The sequence below is a fragment of the Leptosomus discolor genome, chromosome 16, assembly GCF_034619465.1.
Source record: "Leptosomus discolor isolate bLepDis1 chromosome 16, bLepDis1.hap2, whole genome shotgun sequence".
NCBI lineage: Eukaryota > Metazoa > Chordata > Aves > Leptosomiformes > Leptosomidae > Leptosomus > Leptosomus discolor.
The window spans coordinates 3,454,344-3,473,622 of NC_141406.1; the positions used below are offsets into that span (position 1 = coordinate 3,454,344).

Below are 19,279 nucleotides of genomic sequence, written 5' to 3' on the forward strand. Positions count from 1 at the left end.
CGTTTGATAACCCTCAAGGGATTTTTCTGCCGGGATTTTTGGCCTCTTTTTGTCTTTTTGCGAGCTTCTGCAACACAGCACCTACCGGCTGTGGGGGGTTTTTAGCGGCTCCCCGGAGAAAAGCCGCTTTTCTTAGTCCTGCTGCCCTTCCCTGCGTGGGTTGCAGGGCGCAGGCCGCAGCTTCCCCCCCCCCCCCGCGTTAAACCCCAGCTCCTCACGGAGTTTTGCCGCCGCGGGCGCCGCCGTGCCCGGCCCGCAGCCGCTCAGCCGCCGGGAGCGGCGGGCGCGGAGCTCCCTCCTCCGGCCCCGCCGAGCAGCGCGGCCGCAGCCTCGGAGAAACGCGGGGACGGGCGGCGGGGTCCCCTCTGATGGGGACAGGGAGGGGGGACAGCGGCACCGAGGGGTTCTCAGGGCCGCGGGCCGGCGGGGACACGGGGTGACCCCCGCGGAGGCGCTGCCGGCCCTCCCCCCCCGCGCGGCCGGGTCCTCCCCGGTCCCCTCCGCGTCCCCCCCCCCGCCCGGTCCCTGTCCCCTCGATGCTCCATCGATGTCCCTTGTCCCCCCCCTCCCGCGCTCCCCCCCCCCGCCCGGTCCCTGTCCCCTCGATGCTCCATCGATGTCCCTTGTCCCCCCCCTCCCGCGCTCCCCCGCCCCGCCCCGTTGCTACGGGCCCGTTGCTAAGGCCGTCGCTACGGGCCCGTTGCCAAGATCCGGGCCCCGCCTCCGGCGCCTGCGCGCTGCAGCCCCTCTCGCCCACGTGACTCGGCGGGAAGATGGCGGCGCCCGCGGGCCGGCGTGTGCGGCGGTGAGCGCGGCGGGGCCTTGCGCTGCGGCGGCTGGTTTGCTGGTGTCGCCGCCATGTCGCGGCTTATCGTGAAGAACCTCCCCAACGGGGTGAGCCCGCTGCGCGCTTGCGGGGGGGGGGGGGGGGAGGGGACCTTCCGGGCCTCGGGAGGGATCTGAGGGGACACCCCGGGGGGCTCCTGGGCAGGGAGAGGCCCCGGGAGGGACGGGGACCCTCGGTGTGGTGGGGTCGGGGGTTGGCGGGAAGATTCCCTGAGAGAGAGGGTCCTCAATTCGGGGTGGGGGAGCAGGGAGGGATCCGCGGGGAAGGGGTCGTGGAGATGTGCTGGGGTGGGGGCCCTTGTGGGAGGGTGGGGAGGCACCCTTGGGGGTAGGGCGGTGGGGGACCCTGGGCAGGGAGAGGCCCCGGGAGGGACGGGGACCCTCGGTGTGGTGGGGTCGAGGGTTGGCGGGGAGATTCCCTGAGAGAGAGGGCCCTTAATTCGGGGTGGGGGAGCAGGGAGGGATCCGCGGGGAAGGGGTCGTGGAGATGTGCTGGGGTGGGGGCCCTCGTGGGAGGGCGGGGAGGCACCCTTGGGGGTAGGGCGGTGGGGGACCCTGGGCAGGGAGTGCCCCAGGAGAGGGCAGGGAGGCGCCTTGGGGGGTGGAGGCAGAGTGTGAGGTATGGGTTGCGGAGGTGCCGCAAGGAAGGGGAGCTGGCAGCCCCTCAGGGTGGGGGAGTGGAGCTTGTGGCTGCTGTCCCCCTCCCCGTTGTCTGGGAATGGGGTGCGGGTGCACAGGGTGCTGCTCTGCCGCCATCTGGGTTCCCTGTGGGGTCCCACCATGCCTGTGGTTGAACTGGGGGCTTGATTGTGGCAGGTCAGCGCTGCAGGACCCCGGGCTCCCCGAGAGCTGAGTGTGCCCTTTAGCTGCAGGGGTATTGCAGGCAGAGATCTGTGTGTGTGCAGCAGAGTCGTGGGGGAGATGAAGGGGTTTGGTGGAACGTGTGGGGGTTTTATCAGTGCTGCCACGATACGGTGTGGTTCCTGCAGCGCTTCGGAAGCCCTTTGATAGGAAAAATTTTGGTTTGGACTTGTCTGCAAAGCATCTCTCTGGTTGTGTTACATTGCTGATTTGCTTTGCTGTTGTCCTTCCTCATTTCCCAGATGAAGGAAGATCGCTTTCGGAAGCTGTTCGCTGCCTTTGGCACCCTGACTGACTGTTGCTTGAAGTTCACCAAGGATGGCAAGTTCCGGAAATTTGGCTTCATTGGCTACAAGTCCGAAGCTGAAGCTCAAACAGCACTGAACCATTTTAACAGAAGTTTCATAGACACCTCCAGGGTCACAGTGAGTTGATCTTTAAAAGTGACTTCTTTTGATTCTTTGCCAGTGGAGATTTTGGTGGGCTTAAGGGTGAGTAGCTGGGGGCAAAGAAAGCCTAAAGATGAAGTCCTCTGTAGCAGAGCAGCAAACCTTGATGCCAGGCCTCGTGGCTGGAGTCTCAACCAGGTACTTGATACAGATGGGCTGTCTTCATGCTCTAGCAGTGATTTCAGAGCTGGTTGGAGCAGCAGGGTCAGGTTTTGAGCTCTCATAATCTGAACTTTTGTACCTGAGCTCGTTTTTGATTTGTGTTGCTGTTCTGGACAGAGGATCGTTCGTGATAAAGAGGACAACTTGTCTGACTGTGCTTAAAGGAGCACAACGGACCGTTCCCCAGGTTGAGTGACCACGTAGCTCTAAATGAACTGCGGTGCTTCTAAAATGAACCTCTGTGTGAAGTTGCGCGTTCTGCACCCCCGCCCTCCATCCCGTCAGGGCTGTAACAAGCCTTCCTGAATGTGGCTTGTCCAGCAGTGACAGAACCAGGCTGTTGAATATGTGCTTAATTAAAGATCTGATTGATTTCTTTTCAGGTTGAGTTATGCAAGTCTTTTGGTGACCCTTCAAAACCCAAAGCATGGAGTAAGCACTCTCAGAAGGCCCCTCCCTCAGAAAAACAGACCGAGAAGCCTGTGACTGGTACAGCTCCTGCAGGCACAAGGAAAGTGAGTCTTGTGGCTTTCCTTCGGGTTCTGATGTGTGCCCGTGGCTTGGCAGAGAGAAGCGTAGCCCCGTGGGTGGGGAAGGGGACAGAGTAGCTGGGGCAGTGGATGTTGGAGTCCTGGTTCTGGTATTTTCTGCCTTAGGATCTATGTTCCCTGTACCATTAGGTTACCTGAGAAATGATCTTCACTGTGCTCCTAATAAGCCTTTCTAAAAATGTGGTTTTTTTTTTTCCTAGGATAAAAAGAAGAAAGATCCAACAGAAAACTTGAAGGAGGTGAGTTGAGGTTAAATTGCAATCCCTGCATTCTTTCTAGCTTGTATTAAGAGCAAGAGCTGAATAACTCTCTTCTGTACTGCTTCCCATGCTGTCAGTTCAGGCAAGGTGTATTCTTTAACCAACTCTGACCAACCAAGTCTGATTCCACTGTAACAAACCATTATTTTAACAATCCCAACACCAGAGGCCAGCTTTTTAATTGTCAGCTACTCCTGGGGGACCACGCACTGTGTCCAGGACAGCCCTCTTTCAACAGTTCTGGGTTTTAACCACATGCAAGGTTTGTCACCTTTAACTTGTGTGGTTTTCCCTTTTTTAAATGTTTTTGTTTTCTTTTTAAAGTGCTTTCTAAATATCAAATACAAAAAAGAGAAAGAGTAGAGCTGAGGAATCTTGAGAAGACCTTATAGTCAATTTAAGCGCACACCTTGTGAGTGCAAAGTGGGCTTCACTTTAAGGGATTTTTTTACGTTGCTGGAAATGAGGTGATATCTTTGAATTCAAACTTGCTGCTAGCTCTCCTGTGCCTGTCTTCACAGCTTGTCTGCTTGTTTTCTTTTTCAACAGCTGGAGGAAGATAAAACATTCCAGGAGTTCCTGATGGTTCACCAGAAACGGTCTCAGGTGGCCACTTGGGCTAATGACACTTTGGCAGAGGAGCCCAAGAAGGGAAAATCAAAGCCAGCAGCTGATGATTATCTCAACTTTGATTCAGATGAGTCTGAGGAGCTGAGTGGGGAGGATGGAAACGGAGCCTCTGAAGATGAGGAGGAAGCTAAAGGTACCAGACGGAACTATCACCCTTTGCTTGTCTTTGTCGTGGTGAATGTGAGAGCGGGTGGGCTGATCGGAGCTGACTCAGAGTCCTGTGTCCAAGTGGGAGCGGTGTGATCAGGAAGGTGGTTTCTCAAGCGTGAGACTCATTCTGTGTGCTGTGGGTGTGTGGCTGTTTCCCCAAATTTGGGGAAATGGGGAAAATGCGGTTTCTGATATTAAGAGGATGGCATTTGTGCTTTCCCCTGCGTCCTTAAATCAATATCCAGGGAAGAGTAACAGGGCAAATCTGCATCTTTCCCTTAAATGCTCTCCTAGCCTGCAGCCACTTTCATCTCCAGCATTTCCAAAGCTGGATGTGGTTTCTGTTTGTTTATACCTGTATTTATATATTATACCTGTAGCTGATGTCTGTGAACTTGTCTGGTCTGCCTTTGAGGCATGTTTCTGGGAACGGTGTGCCCTGGAGCCCTGTCAGAGTTGATGGGAAGGGACAGAGTTCAGTATCTTGGATCCTGAAAGGAAAACTGTATCTAGTGGAGTAGTGGGTTAACTTAGAAGACTGAGAAACTGGGCTGCAGTCTGGTGTATGTCTTCTTAGAATCCAGCACCCCTGCACCAGTGATGGATGTGGTTTTGGAGCCTTTCTCCCTCCCTACGTGGTATTTCCTTGTGCAGTTCTATTAGAGGGAATGGAGTTTTCCCTGCTGCTCCTCATCCCTCCTTGGGTACCTAAAATGTAGGTGTGATCAGTTGGTCTTTGGCAGGGGGTGTGGAGGGTTGTTTTGGAGAAACAACTTCCTCTGTCCTTTACCCTGCAAAACTAAACTGAACAATTGAAAACCTTCTCTGGGGTCTGCTTGAAGTATTTAGTTAAAATTGAGACAAAATACTTTGCCATAATGTTCCTGAAGCTCCTTTCGAGCTTGTTTTGTACATGAACTGTTGCTTTGAAGGACAGTGATCCGGACTGTCAGTCTGGAAGTGCTGAGATAAGTTGGCCCTGCTACTCTCAAACCTTTCCTTCCCATGGAGAGGGTAGAGGAGAAGAAGGTGGTTCTCATGGTTGTGTCAGGTCTCAGCTTTTACCTGGCTGGGGAGGGAGCAGTAGCATCTGTGTGCAAAACTTCTCTGATCTCTCCTCTCTGACAGCAAGGAAAGGAGAGAAGAAGGCAGCTACCAGCAAAGACCTCTCAGATATGGATTACCTGAAATCGAAAGTGGTGGAGGATTCTTCCTCCTCATCCAGTACAGAGGAAGAAACGGATAGCGAGGGGGTGGAAGAGGAGAGTGAGAATGAGGAGGATTCGGGCGTTGCAGCAACCATCGGCACCCACGCAGATGAAAGGGGGAAGACAAAAGCCCAACAAACACAGCAAGAGCCACCAACGGAGAAGAAGAAAAAAGGATCCACACCAGAGGTATAGCTGAGTCAGACTTTTGTCTTCTCTGAAGCGGGAGCTTTATGGGATAGTGTGTGTCTGTCAGTCATTCCAGGGATGAGCTGACAGGTTGAAGCCTGTGGGACCCCTGAGGTACCAGCTTTCTTGGCTCACTGGGTGGGAGCCAGTAAAAAAGTTTACTGGATCTCCTCTTAGTGCTGATTGAATCCCCGCAGCTGAGGCACAAGCAGGTGCTGCTGGTGCCCTTTTCAGAGGCTTTGCTGGTTTTCCTGTGTCTGTCTCTTGCCAGAAACACTGTTCTGCAGCACTCAGTCTATCCCAGCCAACCCTTGCCCCATCCTCTGGCACCTCCTGCCCAGGTTGATGCAGTTGTGAGAATCTCTGGATACTCTCTCCCACTCTTCAGCCTCCTGCTTGTTGGACAAGACCAGCTTGTGGTGCTGTGATTTTTGCTGGTTTTCACTCAGCTGCTGTTCTTTTTCTTTTTCCCCTGTCCTTCTGTCCAGACCCAAGCCAGCTCGGCAGAAGCCAGCACACCGCACACAGTGGAGCTTCGTGGTGCCCCCGTGAACATCACTGAGGTAAGCTTTGTTACGGGGCTGGGCAGGGGAGGCTCAAGGGTGTTTTCAGTGTGTGCCTTGGTGCCATCTTTGCAGAGGCTTCTGTCTTCACTTCTAGAGCTGTTTTAGGGGTTGTATAGGTGGTCAGGGAAACCTTTGAGCTGGCTTTGTGCAGAGGTGGTGTATGTTGCACGTGTTGTATGTTGCATAGTGTATATAAAAAGACCTTAAGTCTGAAACCTGCTGTTTCTTGTACCTGAGAATTCATTTAAACAATTATGATTCTTCCTGCAGCAAAAGATTCGTGAATTCTTCTTGCCTCTGAAGCCAGTGGCAATCCGGATAGGAAAAAAGGCCCAGGGGAAAAATACAGGTAATGTCTGTATGTGGAAAGGGGTTTGGATCTGCGAGTTAGAGGGCCTCTCCGTCACCCTTCTGCTCTTTTCATCTGCAATTCCAAATTGCTGGCTCCTGTCCCGATTCTTGCAGACCTTTCTGTGACTTTGCAGCTCACCTGGCCTGGTTGCTGTCCGTAGGATGCCTTGGGCTGAGTCATGTGGGCTGTGCTCCCTTAGGAGTAGCAGCAGGAACCTTTTCTTTGGTCTGCCTCTGGAACTTCCCTAAACATCCCAAAGCGTGCCAAGGAACGGCTTCTTCCTCTGGGATAGCTGCAGCAGCCCCCAGGGACTCTGCTGACCTGTTCCTGCTGGCTGCAGAGCAGTCTTTAGCCAAGGTGTGTCTCCTGTCAGGCTGTGGCTACTGGAGGTACCGCTCGGAGTGTGGAGCAGGTCCTCAGAGCTGGCAGGGAGCTTTGCTATATGCTGTTTTCCTTTCATAGCCGAACAGATGCACCTTTTATTTGCTCTTGGAGACACCTGTGAAAGCCTCCTTCAGCTATTACGTTGGGCTGCTTTGGTTTGCATGTCGAGAATAAGCTTTTAAAAGGCAGCCTTCCAGTCTGACATGGCTATTTTCAGGCTGGATTGAAACTTTAATGGGAGCTGAATGCTTTTATCTATAGGAATCTATATTAAAGAAAGCCCAGTTGGCCCTTAATTAGCCAATTAGTGGTTGTGTGTGCCCCACATGATGCTCAGTTGAACCTTTCCTTCCTCCAAGGTTATATCTTTGTTGACTTGAAGAGTGAAGCAGAAGTGCGGAGGGCCTTGAAGCGAAGAAAAGAATACATAGGTAAGGGCTGTTTGTTGCTTCTTGTTCTGGCTGATGTCGATGGCGGGGTGCTCAGCTGCTCAAGTGTTCACTGCAGGAGCGTCTCCTGTGGTTTTAGTTTTTCCCAGGCAGATGGTGGGGGTGGTTTCCTCCGCTCAGCTGATGGGGGATAAACCAGGTGCCGTGTCAGGAGCAGCACGGAACTGGCAAGTGACTGAGCTGTGTGTGTTGCTCTTTGGCCCTCGTTTATTGTAATGAGCTTGAAGTGTATCTTGCTCTTGGTGTAACAGTGATATTGTTTAAATCTGGTTGGGATAGCGCAGGGGATTTGTACAAATGATTCTGTAAGCCTGCGTTTGAAACCTGTTTCTTGGCCTAGCCCTTGGTGGAATGACTAAAATGATATTTGCAAAAATCCTGTGCAGAGTGGGAATATTGGCTTGGAAGCCTGTGGACTAGGTTGGCACAGGCAGAAAGGCTAGAGCTGTCTGAAAGAAGGGAGGCTGGAGCTGTCTAGCAAACGTTATCCTGGTTTTTATGAAGGCTGATCTCTCGCAGCCCCCACCCCCCGCCTTTTTTTTTTTTTTTTTTTTTAAACTGGTCAGAGTTCTGCTCAAAGCTTGTGGACTTGTGATTGCTTGTGTCACTGCTGTGAGCCCAGGCTCTTTGTGCATCGATATTGATTGCCTGTGGCCTTGGGAAGCTTGTAACGTGCCTCTCTGTGTGTTTGTGGATTAGGTGGACGACGCATTGAGATACTCCGGTGCTCAAATACCCCAAAAGAAACTGTTATGGCAAAACCTGCTAACCAGCCGTGGCAAAGGAGGAAGAGGGATGATGAGGAAGAGGAGGACTTGTCTGAATCAGGGAGGCTCTTTGTCAGGAATCTTCCCTTTACTAGCACTGAGGAGGACTTGGAGAAGATCTTCTCCAAGTATGGTAAGCGTTTGCTGTGGGACTGGGACGTGGCAGGGCTATGTCTTTCCTTCATGCACACAGAGGTTTTTTCTTGCTGGGTGTGAGGGACTAAAGCTCTGTGTCCCACACCTCGAATATGGACTGACACCCATCATCTTTATTGCCTGCTGTGGTGGCGCGTGGCTGCTTGGCTTTGAAACTGCTGCTGGCTCCGTGCTGCGTGTGCTGCTGCGTGCGTCTGCCCTCCCTCTCTCATCACATCTGGTGCAGGATAAAAGCTCTTGCGAGTCAGGGTAGGGGGGAGCCCTAGTGGGATGGGGAGGAGGAGACAACCAAAAGCCCCTGCTGCATGAAATACTGATCGTGCAGGAGATTTCTAGGTACTGTAGGCAAGAGGTGAATCTCAGCTACAAATTCATGTTTGGCATGTCGGGTGGAAGCTTGAAGCTTCCCTTTTCTAGCTCCGAGTTAAACAAATTTAAGGTTGTCTTGGCATTAGAGTGTCCTGCTGGGGGGAGAGGGTTGGGTTGTGGAAATCTTTATTCCTGACTGAAGGTAAATGCAGCTGCTTGGAACTTGCTTCGTCTGTGTCGCGTGTCAAAGCCCTGTGAGCTGCCACGTGGTGCGCAGCCAGACTGGGAGTGCTTTTGCTGGGCCCGCCTTGTCAGCCTGCAGCCAGCAGCTCCTCACCCGGACCGGTGACTGGCCACACACCCTCTGCCACATCCAGAGCGGCTCTGCCCTCCCTGGCTCCTCTCCTCTGGCCAGGAGGTGCCGGTTCAGAGCGTGTGCTGGCTCTGCGGGGACGTCTGTCACAATAAGGCCTTGCCTTTTGCAGGACCCCTCTCGGAGATTCATTTCCCTATAGACAGACTGACCAAGAAACCCAAAGGATTTGCTTTCGTCACCTATATGATTCCCGAGCATGCAGTGAAGGCCTATGCAGAAATGGATGGGCAAGTGTTCCAGGTATGGCGGGTGGTGGCTGTCCTGTGCTGTCGGACTGCAGCTGGTGGGAACGTTTGTTAGTAGCGTGGCCAAGTGTTTGCTTCTGGGCTTTGCTGAAAAGGTTGAGTCTCTTCTGCCCTGCTGTGTGGGAACGCCGTTGCTTTTGGTAGAGTAGCCTGGTTTGAACACCCTTTCAGGTACCAAAATCTGAGCTAGAGATGGGGAAGCAGATCTGCGTCTCAGTCTCTCACACTGTGTGGCAACTCTGACTTGCAGTGATATCTCCTTTGGGAAGGAAGGTTCCCTCCTTCCACCTAGGCTGCTTGACTCGAAAGGTGCCAGGTTTTCTCTGCTCTGCTTAATTCATGAACTTGTGTGGTTTTTTTCTGAGCTGCTGGACCTCTTCTTCCTTTCTTGTAGGGTAGAATGATGCATCTTTTACCATCCACAATCAAAAAGGAAAAAATTGAAGATGTAGATGCAGAAGAATCTTCCTCCTACAAAAAGCAGAAAGAGGCCAAGGACAAAGCCAACAGTGCCAGGTACAGAGGTGTCTTGTAGTGGGGCAAGACAGCGCAACCTACCAAATTCCCAAGTGGCAAAAGCGCCTGTGGGGTCTTTGCAGGGGCTGTATAGATCACCACAATCGAGGAAGCATTTGCTTTACAGCTCTGTTTGCTTGGTCTCTTACCTACTTGATTCCTCTGTCCAAGTAGCTCTAGTAGTTCAGTGAGCAGCAGAAATTGAGAGAAACACGGTTTTGAAGGGCACTGCATATGAGTTTATTTCTCTGGTGTCTCCTAAAAGTTGGTCTGATGCTGTGACTCTTTAGGGTAGTGGTCTCAGATCAGCTGGGTCTTTCTACTCTGCTTGGCCACCTGCATTTCTAAAACTGGTCGGAGCTTTATCCTTCTGTGTGACAAACCAGTTTGAAAGAAGTGACTGGTACTCTCTAACTTGAAGGGAAAGGATTGGAACCTTGCTTGCATGGGCTTTGTGCTTCTACAAAACCAGTTGAAAAAACGTGTGTTCCTCCAAGCCAGTAGCTGAACTGGCAGCTGTAACTGGGACCAGTGACCTCCAGAGGAGAGCTAAGCTCTCCAGTCATGTCTTCCTCATCTTACCTCTTCTCTAAGGGTGTTCCATCCTTCTTTCCCTCTAACTTCACCCTGGCTGCTAATGGTGGCATTCAAAGCTGGTTTTCCCCAGGACTGTTGAACAGAGACATCAGTGGGAGAAGGGACCGCGTGAGGCTGAACCTGGCTCTTCTTTTTCTTTCTAGCTCTCACAACTGGAACACGTTGTTTGTGGGGACCAACGCTGTGGCTGATGCCATTGCTCAGAAGTACAATGCTTCCAAAAGCCAAGTGCTGGATCATGTGAGTTGGGCTATGGATCAGCTGGGATGGGAGATGACTTTCGTATCATTCCTGTCATACCATACCCCCTTGTGCCCAGGGCCTTCCTGGTCTTCTTGTGCAGCGAAAGCCTCTGTGCATCAACGAGCACCGTGCAGGCTGAGAGATCAGTGGTGCTGTAGCTTCTCTGTGGGATCTGAACCTAAAATCCCTTTGTCACTGAGAGACAAAGTGACGCTCCCAGCCCCTCCTTCCCACTCTGCTTTTCTGTGGCTGAATTTTGCACTTCTACATAACTAGAAGCTTTTCTGTGGCTGAATTTTGCACTTCTCATCAACTTCTAGTTATGTAGAATTTACACACTAAAGCTCAGATCCTTCCTGGAAACTTCATTTTGGCTTAGGAAGTGTTCTGACTCCCGATAGAAAAGCTCCCAGGAGCTTCAGAGGAGCTGGAACGTTTTACCTTCAATCTCTCTGTGAAATTCCCTTTTCATCTGCTTCTGAGAGCAGCAGGAACAATGGATGACTGACGTTCTTGCCTGCAGGAGAGTAGAGACAGCGTTGCAGTGAGGGTTGCTCTGGGAGAAACTGAGCTGGTCCAGGAAATTCGCCGGTTCCTCGTTGAAAACGGAGTCAGCCTGGATTCCTTCAGTCAGGTGAGAAGCCCAGCTGGGGGCAGCAACGTGGACCTTCTTCTTCTATGTGATGGCCTACTCCTAGTGTCCTCGGCCCTCTTTAAAATTAGTAATTAAATCTTCAGCATCTTGCAGGATTGAACCCTCACATGGGTTAGGAAATGTTTTGTCCGTTTGAAATTGCAGGTGCCCTCAGGATGGTGGAAATGCGTAGGATGATGGCTTGTAGCGTGATGGTCAGCTTGCTGTAGGCAGAAAACGAGTCCTGTGTCCATAGCAGGGTGGATGTGGAGCTGAAACCTCCACCCATGAGCATTTGTGGAACAGGGAGGTGGTACTGGGGTGTGGATCTTGTAGGAAGCGTTTTCTAAGTGGCTGTTGGCCCTCTTGGATCCTGGAAAAGGGGTGATGTGGAGTGAGAGAGCACGGTGTGTTGGATCTGAAATACTCAGTTAGTAAGCTGGTAGTTTTTGCCTTTTTTTTTTAAATCCCACCTCCCCTTTCTTCCCCACCAAACGTGACAGGCTGCTGGTGAGCGCAGCAAGACGGTGATCCTAGTAAAGAACCTCCCGGCCGGCACGGGTGTAGCAGAGCTGGAGGATGTCTTCGGCAAACACGGCAGCCTGGGCCGGGTGCTGCTGCCAGAAGGAGGCGTCACGGCCATCGTGGAGTTCTTGGAGCCAAGTGAGGCCAAGCAAGCGTTCACCAAGCTGGCCTACTCCAAGGTGAGCATGGCGGGGCGTAGGCAGCTGCCTGGAGAGTGTGGAAGCTGCAGAAGGGAGTGCTGCTTGGGACAAATGTGAGGGGCAGAGGACTTTTGAGGGAAGCGAGTTATCCCGGAGCCACTGCTGTTACTCTCTGTCCCTTGGATTTAGGGAGATGCCCGGTGCATCCTTTTGCAGCGGTGGCTGAGTAGGGCTCTCAGCCTGCAGAAGGTGGCTGGAGGAGGGGGCTGTGACACGTCTAGAAAAGCCTCAGTGGCCTGGAGAGGGTTTCTTTTACCTTTTGCAATGCAGGAGCGCGGTACGTGGTAGACTGTGGTCCTGTGTGAGGCTGGATACAGACTCTCCTTCAGTGAAAGAGAGTTTGGCCAACTGAAGAAGTGGCTCAGCTTTTCCACTGCTGTTTTCCAGTACAGAGAGGGAAACAAAGCTGAGAGCAGAGCTTTGTCTTCAGGCCTTGCCCTCCAGTCTTCTTTTCTCTCCTGTGTTCTCTTTACAGTTTCATTCTGTGCCGTTGTATCTGGAATGGGCTCCAATGGGTGTCTTCTTCAGCCCAGCCCCTCAGAAAAAAAGCCTTGAGGCTCCGGAAAAGGAGGACAAAGCAAAGCTGGTACCTGGTAAGGACTTCGGGACAGAGGTATCTCTGGTTGCTTCGCCGCTCCTGCGTGTGTAAAGCAGCAGTGCTGATCCTCCTGCCCTTTGGGGATAGAACCAGCCTCACAAAGTCACCTGCACGGCCCTTGGGGTCGCTCTGTCTGCGGTGCCTTAGTTGATCGTATCACACGAAGCGCTGTCGTTCCTGCCCCTGCCCTCCTGGGTGACACGTGGGCAGGGAAGTGCCGCTCGCAGTGCGCGGGTCCAGTTTGGACTGGGCTAACACGAGCTCTGGGAAGAGGGTTTTTGGGCCAGTCTGGTCTTGGCAGCAGCTGTCGGGAGAGCAATAGCTGTTCTCTGGAGCTGACCCCCTGAGCCTGTGTGTGGTTGTGCGCTGTGCGGGGACACCGTCCCTGCCCGTGGGCAGCTGAGCACGCTGCCACAACAGGAGTACTGGGCAGCGGTGGGTGGAGAGGCCGGCTTGCTGGTGACAAGCTGTGGGTCCATGTACATATTTCTCTGCTCTTGTGTCGAGCCCCATTGGATGGGGTCTGGGTGAGGGACATGATCTTCCCCTCTTTCTCCCCATCCCAGGGGCTATAAAAGTCTTGCCTGTATATTTAAAACCTCTCAAGATCCTTTTAAAAAAAAAGAGGAGCATGGCTTTATGTAGGCTTGCTTTGCTAGAAGCTCTTTCAGGACTCTTAACATTTTGGGAGGGGGGAGAAAAACAGATGAAAAGCCTCTTCCTGGGCTGCCATCCTGGATCACACGGGAAGGCTGGACCTGGGGGGAGGTGGGGGCGACTTTATCTCCCTGTAACCAAGACCCTCACCTGGAGATAAAGGGCTTTAAGCTCAGGAGCTCCTGGAAGGCTGCTCAGGGCGGATAATGGTCTTTGCTGCCGGCCTCTGGATCGGGGAGAGGGAAGGCAGGGGGTGCAGGGGGAACGCCTCGCTCACAAAAGGGCTCCGGGTGGCAGCGTGTCATGTTGTGCCGGCCACAGACGGAGGCACCTCTTCATCCCACCCCGTCGTGCTGCATCTCTTCCCTCGTTTTTCCTCCAACAAGCCTCCTTCAAAGGCGATGGGGGTTTTCCTGTGCTTTGTTGGGAAAATCTTCCTCTGGCTGGAGGGAGGAGGGTCAGACCACCTGGCCAAAAAGGCTTGGGCTGCGCGGGGGCAGGGAGGGCAGCCACGTGGTGCACCTCCAGCCCAGCGCAGGTTCTCCTCGTGGGAAATGCGGGAGAAATAGGCCTAGAAAAATCACCGAGGAGGATGTTCATGCCAGAAGGAGGTGTGTAATTTGCCCTTTCTGAGCACAGCATCAGCTGTGCTGTAGGGGATGAAGCTGCTTTAAAAGACAAGTGGTCTAGTGAGGAAAGGAGTTGGCAAGTCGATGGATGAGAGAGAGAGTGAGCACACGAGCTTGTGTGTATTCTCTGACATCTAATAAGGGCCTAGTCCCACTGTGGCTTCCAGTTCAGTGCAGGATCCAACCGATCCACCCTCCCATGTGCAGGAAAGCTCAGGAGCTTTGAGGCCTCTTCATCGTGTTAAGTACAGTAGAAATTATTGAGCCATTTTAGAAGTTGGGAAGGGAGGGGAACGAATGGATGGATATATGGATGGAGAGAGTCAAAATACAGTTGCCAAAGCCTCCCTCCTTGGTAAGACCAACTGCAAATACCAGCAGGTTTGCCCATGGATCAGCTGTACAGTATCCAGGTGTCTGTTAACTTCCCAGCTGGGGTCCGGTGCTCACAGCTCCACCGTGGGGCTGGGGGGCCCCAGAGGAAGCTGTTGCACCGACTGCTGAGTCGCAGCTTGGTTATTTGGTTTTCTTTTTTACAGATTTTGTTTTTGCAGAATCCCAAAGCAAGATTTGTAAACCGTGTGCGTTGCTGCTGACCTGAGTGAGGTTTGTGGGTCATGGAGTGTAAACTCTGGAAGCGTTAATGCTCTAGTGAAAGCCTTTAAGACTGCAGCTTCTGTGCTGGCTGCAGTTCTTCGTTGCCCTTCAGTATGTGTTTGGGCTTAACAGACCGTATTTCTTCATGTGGTGATGGGGAAAGTTCTCATTTCGTGTTCTGCGGATACGTATTGGGAAGAGATGAGGTTTCGGAGCAGTGCAGAAGGATGCTCAAGCAAGTTTGGGGCCCCTTGCCTCGTTCAGCAGGTGTCTGGCTGTGTTTGGTGTGAGGGTGTCTCGAGTGCTGTTGAAGCAGGTTCGTGGAGTTTCTACGCTCAAAGAATAGGCAGTATTTTAGTTTTCATGGGGACATGCTCACATGCTGTGTGTTGAGCTTGCTTCAGTCTATGGAGAAGTGGCCTGTTCCTGCCAGAGTAGTAACTATGGGCTGGGACAGTGGGCAAGCTCCCCCCCCCTGCCCAGACTTGGCTTTGTTATGTCTTACAAAGTTGGGTTTGTTCTTTTTGTTTCAGGTGAAGGTACAAAAGGCTCAGAGGAAACAGCAGCACAGGAGGAAGAGGAGGAAGAAGAAGAGGAGGAGGAGGAAGAAGAAAGCATTCCTGGGTGTACCTTGTTCATCAAAAACCTGAACTTTGCTACCACGGAAGACACGCTGAAGGAGGTGAGCCATAAGTGAGGAGAAGGACTGGGTTTTGCTTAGCGTGGTCCACTGGGATGGTGCAGGAGGGGGTTGAGTATGTGGTTGAGGTCCAGACCGAGATGCCTGATGGTGTAAAGGCCCTGCTCCCAGCGTGGGCTAGAAGAAGGGGCTCTACTCTGCTGCAGAAGGCAAGGGGCAAGCTGTTCTCCACGTGTTGTGCTACAGATAAAGAGTTTAAAGGAGTTAAATTGCAGCCCTTATGACCTAATGGGAGATAAGGGAGCACTGGATTGTACTGGGACTGGGAAGCTCTGCTTTGGAGTTTCAGGCATCAGTTAAGGCTAATGTATCTGAAACCGTTTTGGTGGGGTTTGATTCCACCTTGGGAAAGGTGGAGACAGTCAGAAATCTTTTAAGACTCCTGATTTCCCATGCTTTCTGTAATGCTTCTCCTTGGGACAAGCACTTCTGCAGCTGTGGTACTGCTTTGTGTGTTAAGGCAATAAGGAAGTAAATGAACAGTGGTTTCACCAAGATGTGCTTTTCATCTAAGCTTCTCCCAACGTGGAGCTGTGTCTGCTGTTTTACCTCAGCAAAGCGTTTGGGAGAGATTGGAGAATTTCTAGAGCCATGTGGGATGTTAATAGCAAAATCGGGAAAAGCAATGGGGAGTTCTCGTCTCTGCCACTGTTTGTAGCCGTGTGAAATGCCACGTTTCATGGCCCAAGAGCGCTGGCACAGTGTCTGTCCGTCCTGGACCCGTGCTCCTCTACCTTGGGACTGTGGTACTATGTAGAGACTCCGGTCCAGTTGGGTCTGGGGACAAATGTGAATGTTCAGAGGAGGACTGGGACTTGTCCCCTCTTCTTTTTCTACCTTCTGGCTGCAGTTTTATAAGGGAGTTGAATAGATGGTTCGCAGCCCCTGACACCCTCCAGCCCCTCCTGCCTGTCTTTGGAAAGAGCTGTGTTCTAGGGGCACCGCAGGAGTCACCCACCCCTAAGGTCCCTACCAGGCTGAGGGCATCTTGTAATCCATAGTGTTCCTCCAGAGCCATCCCAGATCTCTGCACTGTTACTGAGGAGTGGTGGAGGATTTCTGGGAATGTGTGTGTTGATTTCTTTAAAAGTCTCTGTGTGTGTGTGTGTATTTGAATAGAAATAACACTGTAAGAAAAGACACAGCTGTACTGACTGCGTGTCAGGTGTGCGCTGGGGGGAGATGGGCCTGTGAGTGTGGGCTCCGGGCTCTGGAAGAGGGACACGTTGTCACTTAAGTTGCAAGGCTGTGACAAAGGAAACTGAATCACGTGTCCAAATTTCCTTGCAGACATTCTCCAAAGTGGGAGCTGTGAAGAGCTGCACAATATCCAAGAAGAAAGACAAAGCAGGTACTCTAGATGTTGCTGTTCAATTCCTTCCCTCAGCTGGTTGCTGAGGGCTCAGGTGTGGCATTGCTTTAGCATTCATCTGGCTGAGCATTTGTGTTCTCGTTGGCAAAATCCTTAGTATTTCTAGAAGTGGGCCTGTTGAAATGGCTGAAAGGAGCAACCGAAGATACCTCGGGGTTCAGTCTAGAAGGTTAAGCTCGATTGTGGGATTTGTGGAGATGTGCCTTCTCTTGAGATCTTGAGATAGAGAAGCCAGCTCCTTCAGGATCACGGAAGAAAGCAGGATGCAAGTTGAAAGGAGCTGGTGCCCCACCGATGATTAAACCCGTGCGTGGCACGCTTTATCCGCGATAAAGGCCGGGATCTTCAAGGATGCCTGGCTGAGTGCTGTGCTGAATGGGCTTCATTTGCCTTCTGCCTGCCAGCTTCGGACCCAGCAGGCTGTGGTGACGAGTGGTTTGCCTGTTGCGCTGCCTGCGCCTGCTTTCTGGGAGTTTGGACAGGGAAGAGTTTGCTGAAGGCAAGCGCTGGTGAGACGGGCTGTGGCTTTTCTCTGGATTTTAGGCCAGGGAGTTGCACAGCTTCACGGGGTTTTGCCTCAACGGGGCTCCTCTTGCTCCTTGAAAACTCGGATCCGCTGAAAGAAAAAGAAATAAAGCAAACTAAGAAATAAAGCAAACTCTTCAGTACTGCTCACGGGCCTGGCTGTGGGTGTGCTCGTGACCAGATAGCAACATTTGAGTCTAGCCTGATCTACCACCTACCTAGGCCATCCCCTTCTGTCACTGTGGGGTCACCTTTACAGTCCGATACCGTTGAGTTTTTTGAAGTTGGAAAACAGGGTTTTGCTTGTGGATTTTTCCTTTCCTTACCCAGCTTTAATTATGGCTCTTGTCCTGGTCAGCGTGTTCCTCCGAAGCATGGTGCGACTGTAGATGCCGCAAACCTTTGCTGTGCGGGGCGGTGGAATAGATGTCTCCTCCTGTGGCGTGGAACTGGCGGCTGCCTGCCCGGGTTTATGGAAGTGCTTGCTCCTTTTGCACCTTGCAGCCCTCAAAGGCATTTTTGTCTCTTAAATGAAACGCAGGGTTTGCACTTTGTGATGGTGGGAAGTGCTGCACGTGGCAGTCCAGACTGGAAAGGTCTCAGGTGCTCGGCTCCCAGCAGTGGTCAGTAATTGGCTGCTGGTCAGGTGTTGCCCACATGAATTTCTGAAGGGGTCGCGGGTTGGAAGTGTTTTCTCAGGGAACTGCAACTGGCATATCGCTGTCCTGCAACAAGTCATACCCATTTCTGGCAAAATGATAGTTGGCAAGTTTTCCAAAGGAAGGTTTCATTTCAGTCGTGGGGACAAGTCCTGCGTGTAGGCAAATGTTTGTGCGTCTGTGACGGGATCACGGACTGACTAGGACCAGCGGTTGCACTGAAATTGTGCGAGGCAAAAAAAAAATCTGCTTTGCGTGCAACGTTGGCTTTCTCTGACATCAGCCCCAAAACAAGCTGGTGCAGGGAAGGGTCTTGCTCAGAACAAGTCAGTAAGGAGCTTGTGAGGAGCGTCAGGGCGTGGGCCTGGGCAGCCTGGCCCTTTGCCTGGGGTATTAGCTTCTCTTCCCCCCCATTTTGGCAATCGGTGCTTGCTTCTGATTTGTTTTTAAACCTTTGGCTTAATGTTGTCACTGTTTCTTGCTAACTTAAGGAGTCCCCTTTCTCTTCTGACAGGCACTTTGCTTTCAATGGGCTTTGGGTTTGTGGAGTACAAGAAGCCAGAAAGCGCCCAGAAAGCCCTGCGCCGGCTCCAGGTAAGCTTGGGCGCTGTGGGTCTGGCTTTCTTTCCAGAGATGCACCAAAGGCTTGGATGAACTGTGAAGCTGGAAAGGTAGCTGAGGATGTCAGTGCTGTGAGTTACACTGTGCAGATGGAGGAGCCTCTGAAATGGGCCAGGTTTGTGACAGAAGAGGGTCTGTAAAGGGACAAGACCTCGGGCCACAGAGGGTTTCCCAGCGCTGATCCAATACGGAGGTGGCAGAAAACGCGCAGTGGTTGAAAGTGAATGAGTTAATTCTGCAAGGTGCCCTTTGCAGAGGGGACAGAGACCCGCACCCCGACTCCCAGTGAGAACAAACACTGCTTAGTCGTGAGTGCTGCGGAGTGCAGCCTTACCCTCTGCGACTCTGCCATTGCTTCAGGGTCTTCTAGCCTCCTGCCTTCTCCGGGACGCGTGCTGCGGGCTGTGCCAGCGCTCTGAAGGAATAAATCATTCTCTCCGCTGCTAGAAAACCAACGTTTGGCCCACGCTACCTGGGTGGTGTGGGGCCAGACAGCTGGAATGATCCCTTTCTAGGCAGGTGTGGAAGAATTACTCTGTGTAATCGTATTCAGTGACCTCCGTCCCTGAGTCCTGCCTTCAACAGGTGGTCACTTCACATTCCACAGCCTAGGTGGTCTTGGGGTCCATGTGTGTTCTCCGTCCTTTGGAAAGGCAGAATCCTAGGGAAGAGAGAAAGCAGGAAAATGTGTATTTTGTGGAGGGAGCGGGCAGCAAGACTCCAGGTTCCTGGTGTAGTGCCTGTGCATGTCATGTGCTCTGTCAGGGATGATGAGGCAAGAGGCTGCTTGTTGTCAGTGCTGAGCTTTAGGAAGTTCTTAGAGGTGCAGGAGGCAAGAGACTGAAGACTTCTTGCTGTGTTGGCTACTGATGGCCGGTCAGACATCCTCAGCTCATTCCAGAACAAATAGCAAGACAATCCTTGCTTCGGAGAGTTTGCAGTCTAGAGGTGGAAGAAACCGTAGCCCAAAGCGGTGAAGTGACTCATCTTTGCCAGTTTAGTGGCAGAGCTGAGGTTGATGGACAGCTACATCGGGGGTGTTGGCTGCTGCTTCAGTCAGTCAAGCTGTCTCCAACCTCGTATGCGAAGCCTTGCCTCGCGTGAGCGGTGTTCAACAGAGAAAAACTTTGGCAGGGAGAACGGGAGGAATATATGGGAAAAAGCAAGATATGAAATGCTGTGCTTGTATCGTGGAAGCTTGGAAGCTGTTATAACTTAGATTTTTTCTTTCTTTTTTCTCGTTCTTTCCTTTTTTTCTTGTTCTTTCCTTTTTTTCTCGTTCTTTCCTTTTTTTCT

The 19,279-nt window shown here is 52.2% G+C and overlaps 1 protein-coding gene across 1 annotated transcript in view; it reads left to right on the plus strand.

Annotated features, from left to right (window-relative positions):
• The first annotated feature begins 858 nt into the window (after positions 1 to 858).
• Positions 859 to 19,279, plus strand: part of RBM19 (RNA binding motif protein 19) — a 63,079-nt gene continuing 44,658 nt past the window's right edge. Inside the window, exons 1-19 of the mRNA XM_086474071.1 lie at positions 859 to 894; positions 1,950 to 2,132; positions 2,702 to 2,833; positions 3,070 to 3,108; positions 3,679 to 3,892; positions 5,038 to 5,306; positions 5,795 to 5,869; positions 6,143 to 6,221; positions 6,968 to 7,039; positions 7,757 to 7,957; positions 8,775 to 8,905; positions 9,305 to 9,426; positions 10,167 to 10,263; positions 10,790 to 10,900; positions 11,404 to 11,604; positions 12,101 to 12,218; positions 14,640 to 14,788; positions 16,097 to 16,157; positions 17,877 to 17,956. Of these exons, the coding sequence (XP_086330197.1) occupies positions 859 to 894; positions 1,950 to 2,132; positions 2,702 to 2,833; positions 3,070 to 3,108; positions 3,679 to 3,892; positions 5,038 to 5,306; positions 5,795 to 5,869; positions 6,143 to 6,221; positions 6,968 to 7,039; positions 7,757 to 7,957; positions 8,775 to 8,905; positions 9,305 to 9,426; positions 10,167 to 10,263; positions 10,790 to 10,900; positions 11,404 to 11,604; positions 12,101 to 12,218; positions 14,640 to 14,788; positions 16,097 to 16,157; positions 17,877 to 17,956 (2,370 nt within the window). The remainder of the gene's footprint in view (positions 895 to 1,949; positions 2,133 to 2,701; positions 2,834 to 3,069; positions 3,109 to 3,678; positions 3,893 to 5,037; positions 5,307 to 5,794; positions 5,870 to 6,142; positions 6,222 to 6,967; positions 7,040 to 7,756; positions 7,958 to 8,774; positions 8,906 to 9,304; positions 9,427 to 10,166; positions 10,264 to 10,789; positions 10,901 to 11,403; positions 11,605 to 12,100; positions 12,219 to 14,639; positions 14,789 to 16,096; positions 16,158 to 17,876; positions 17,957 to 19,279) is intronic.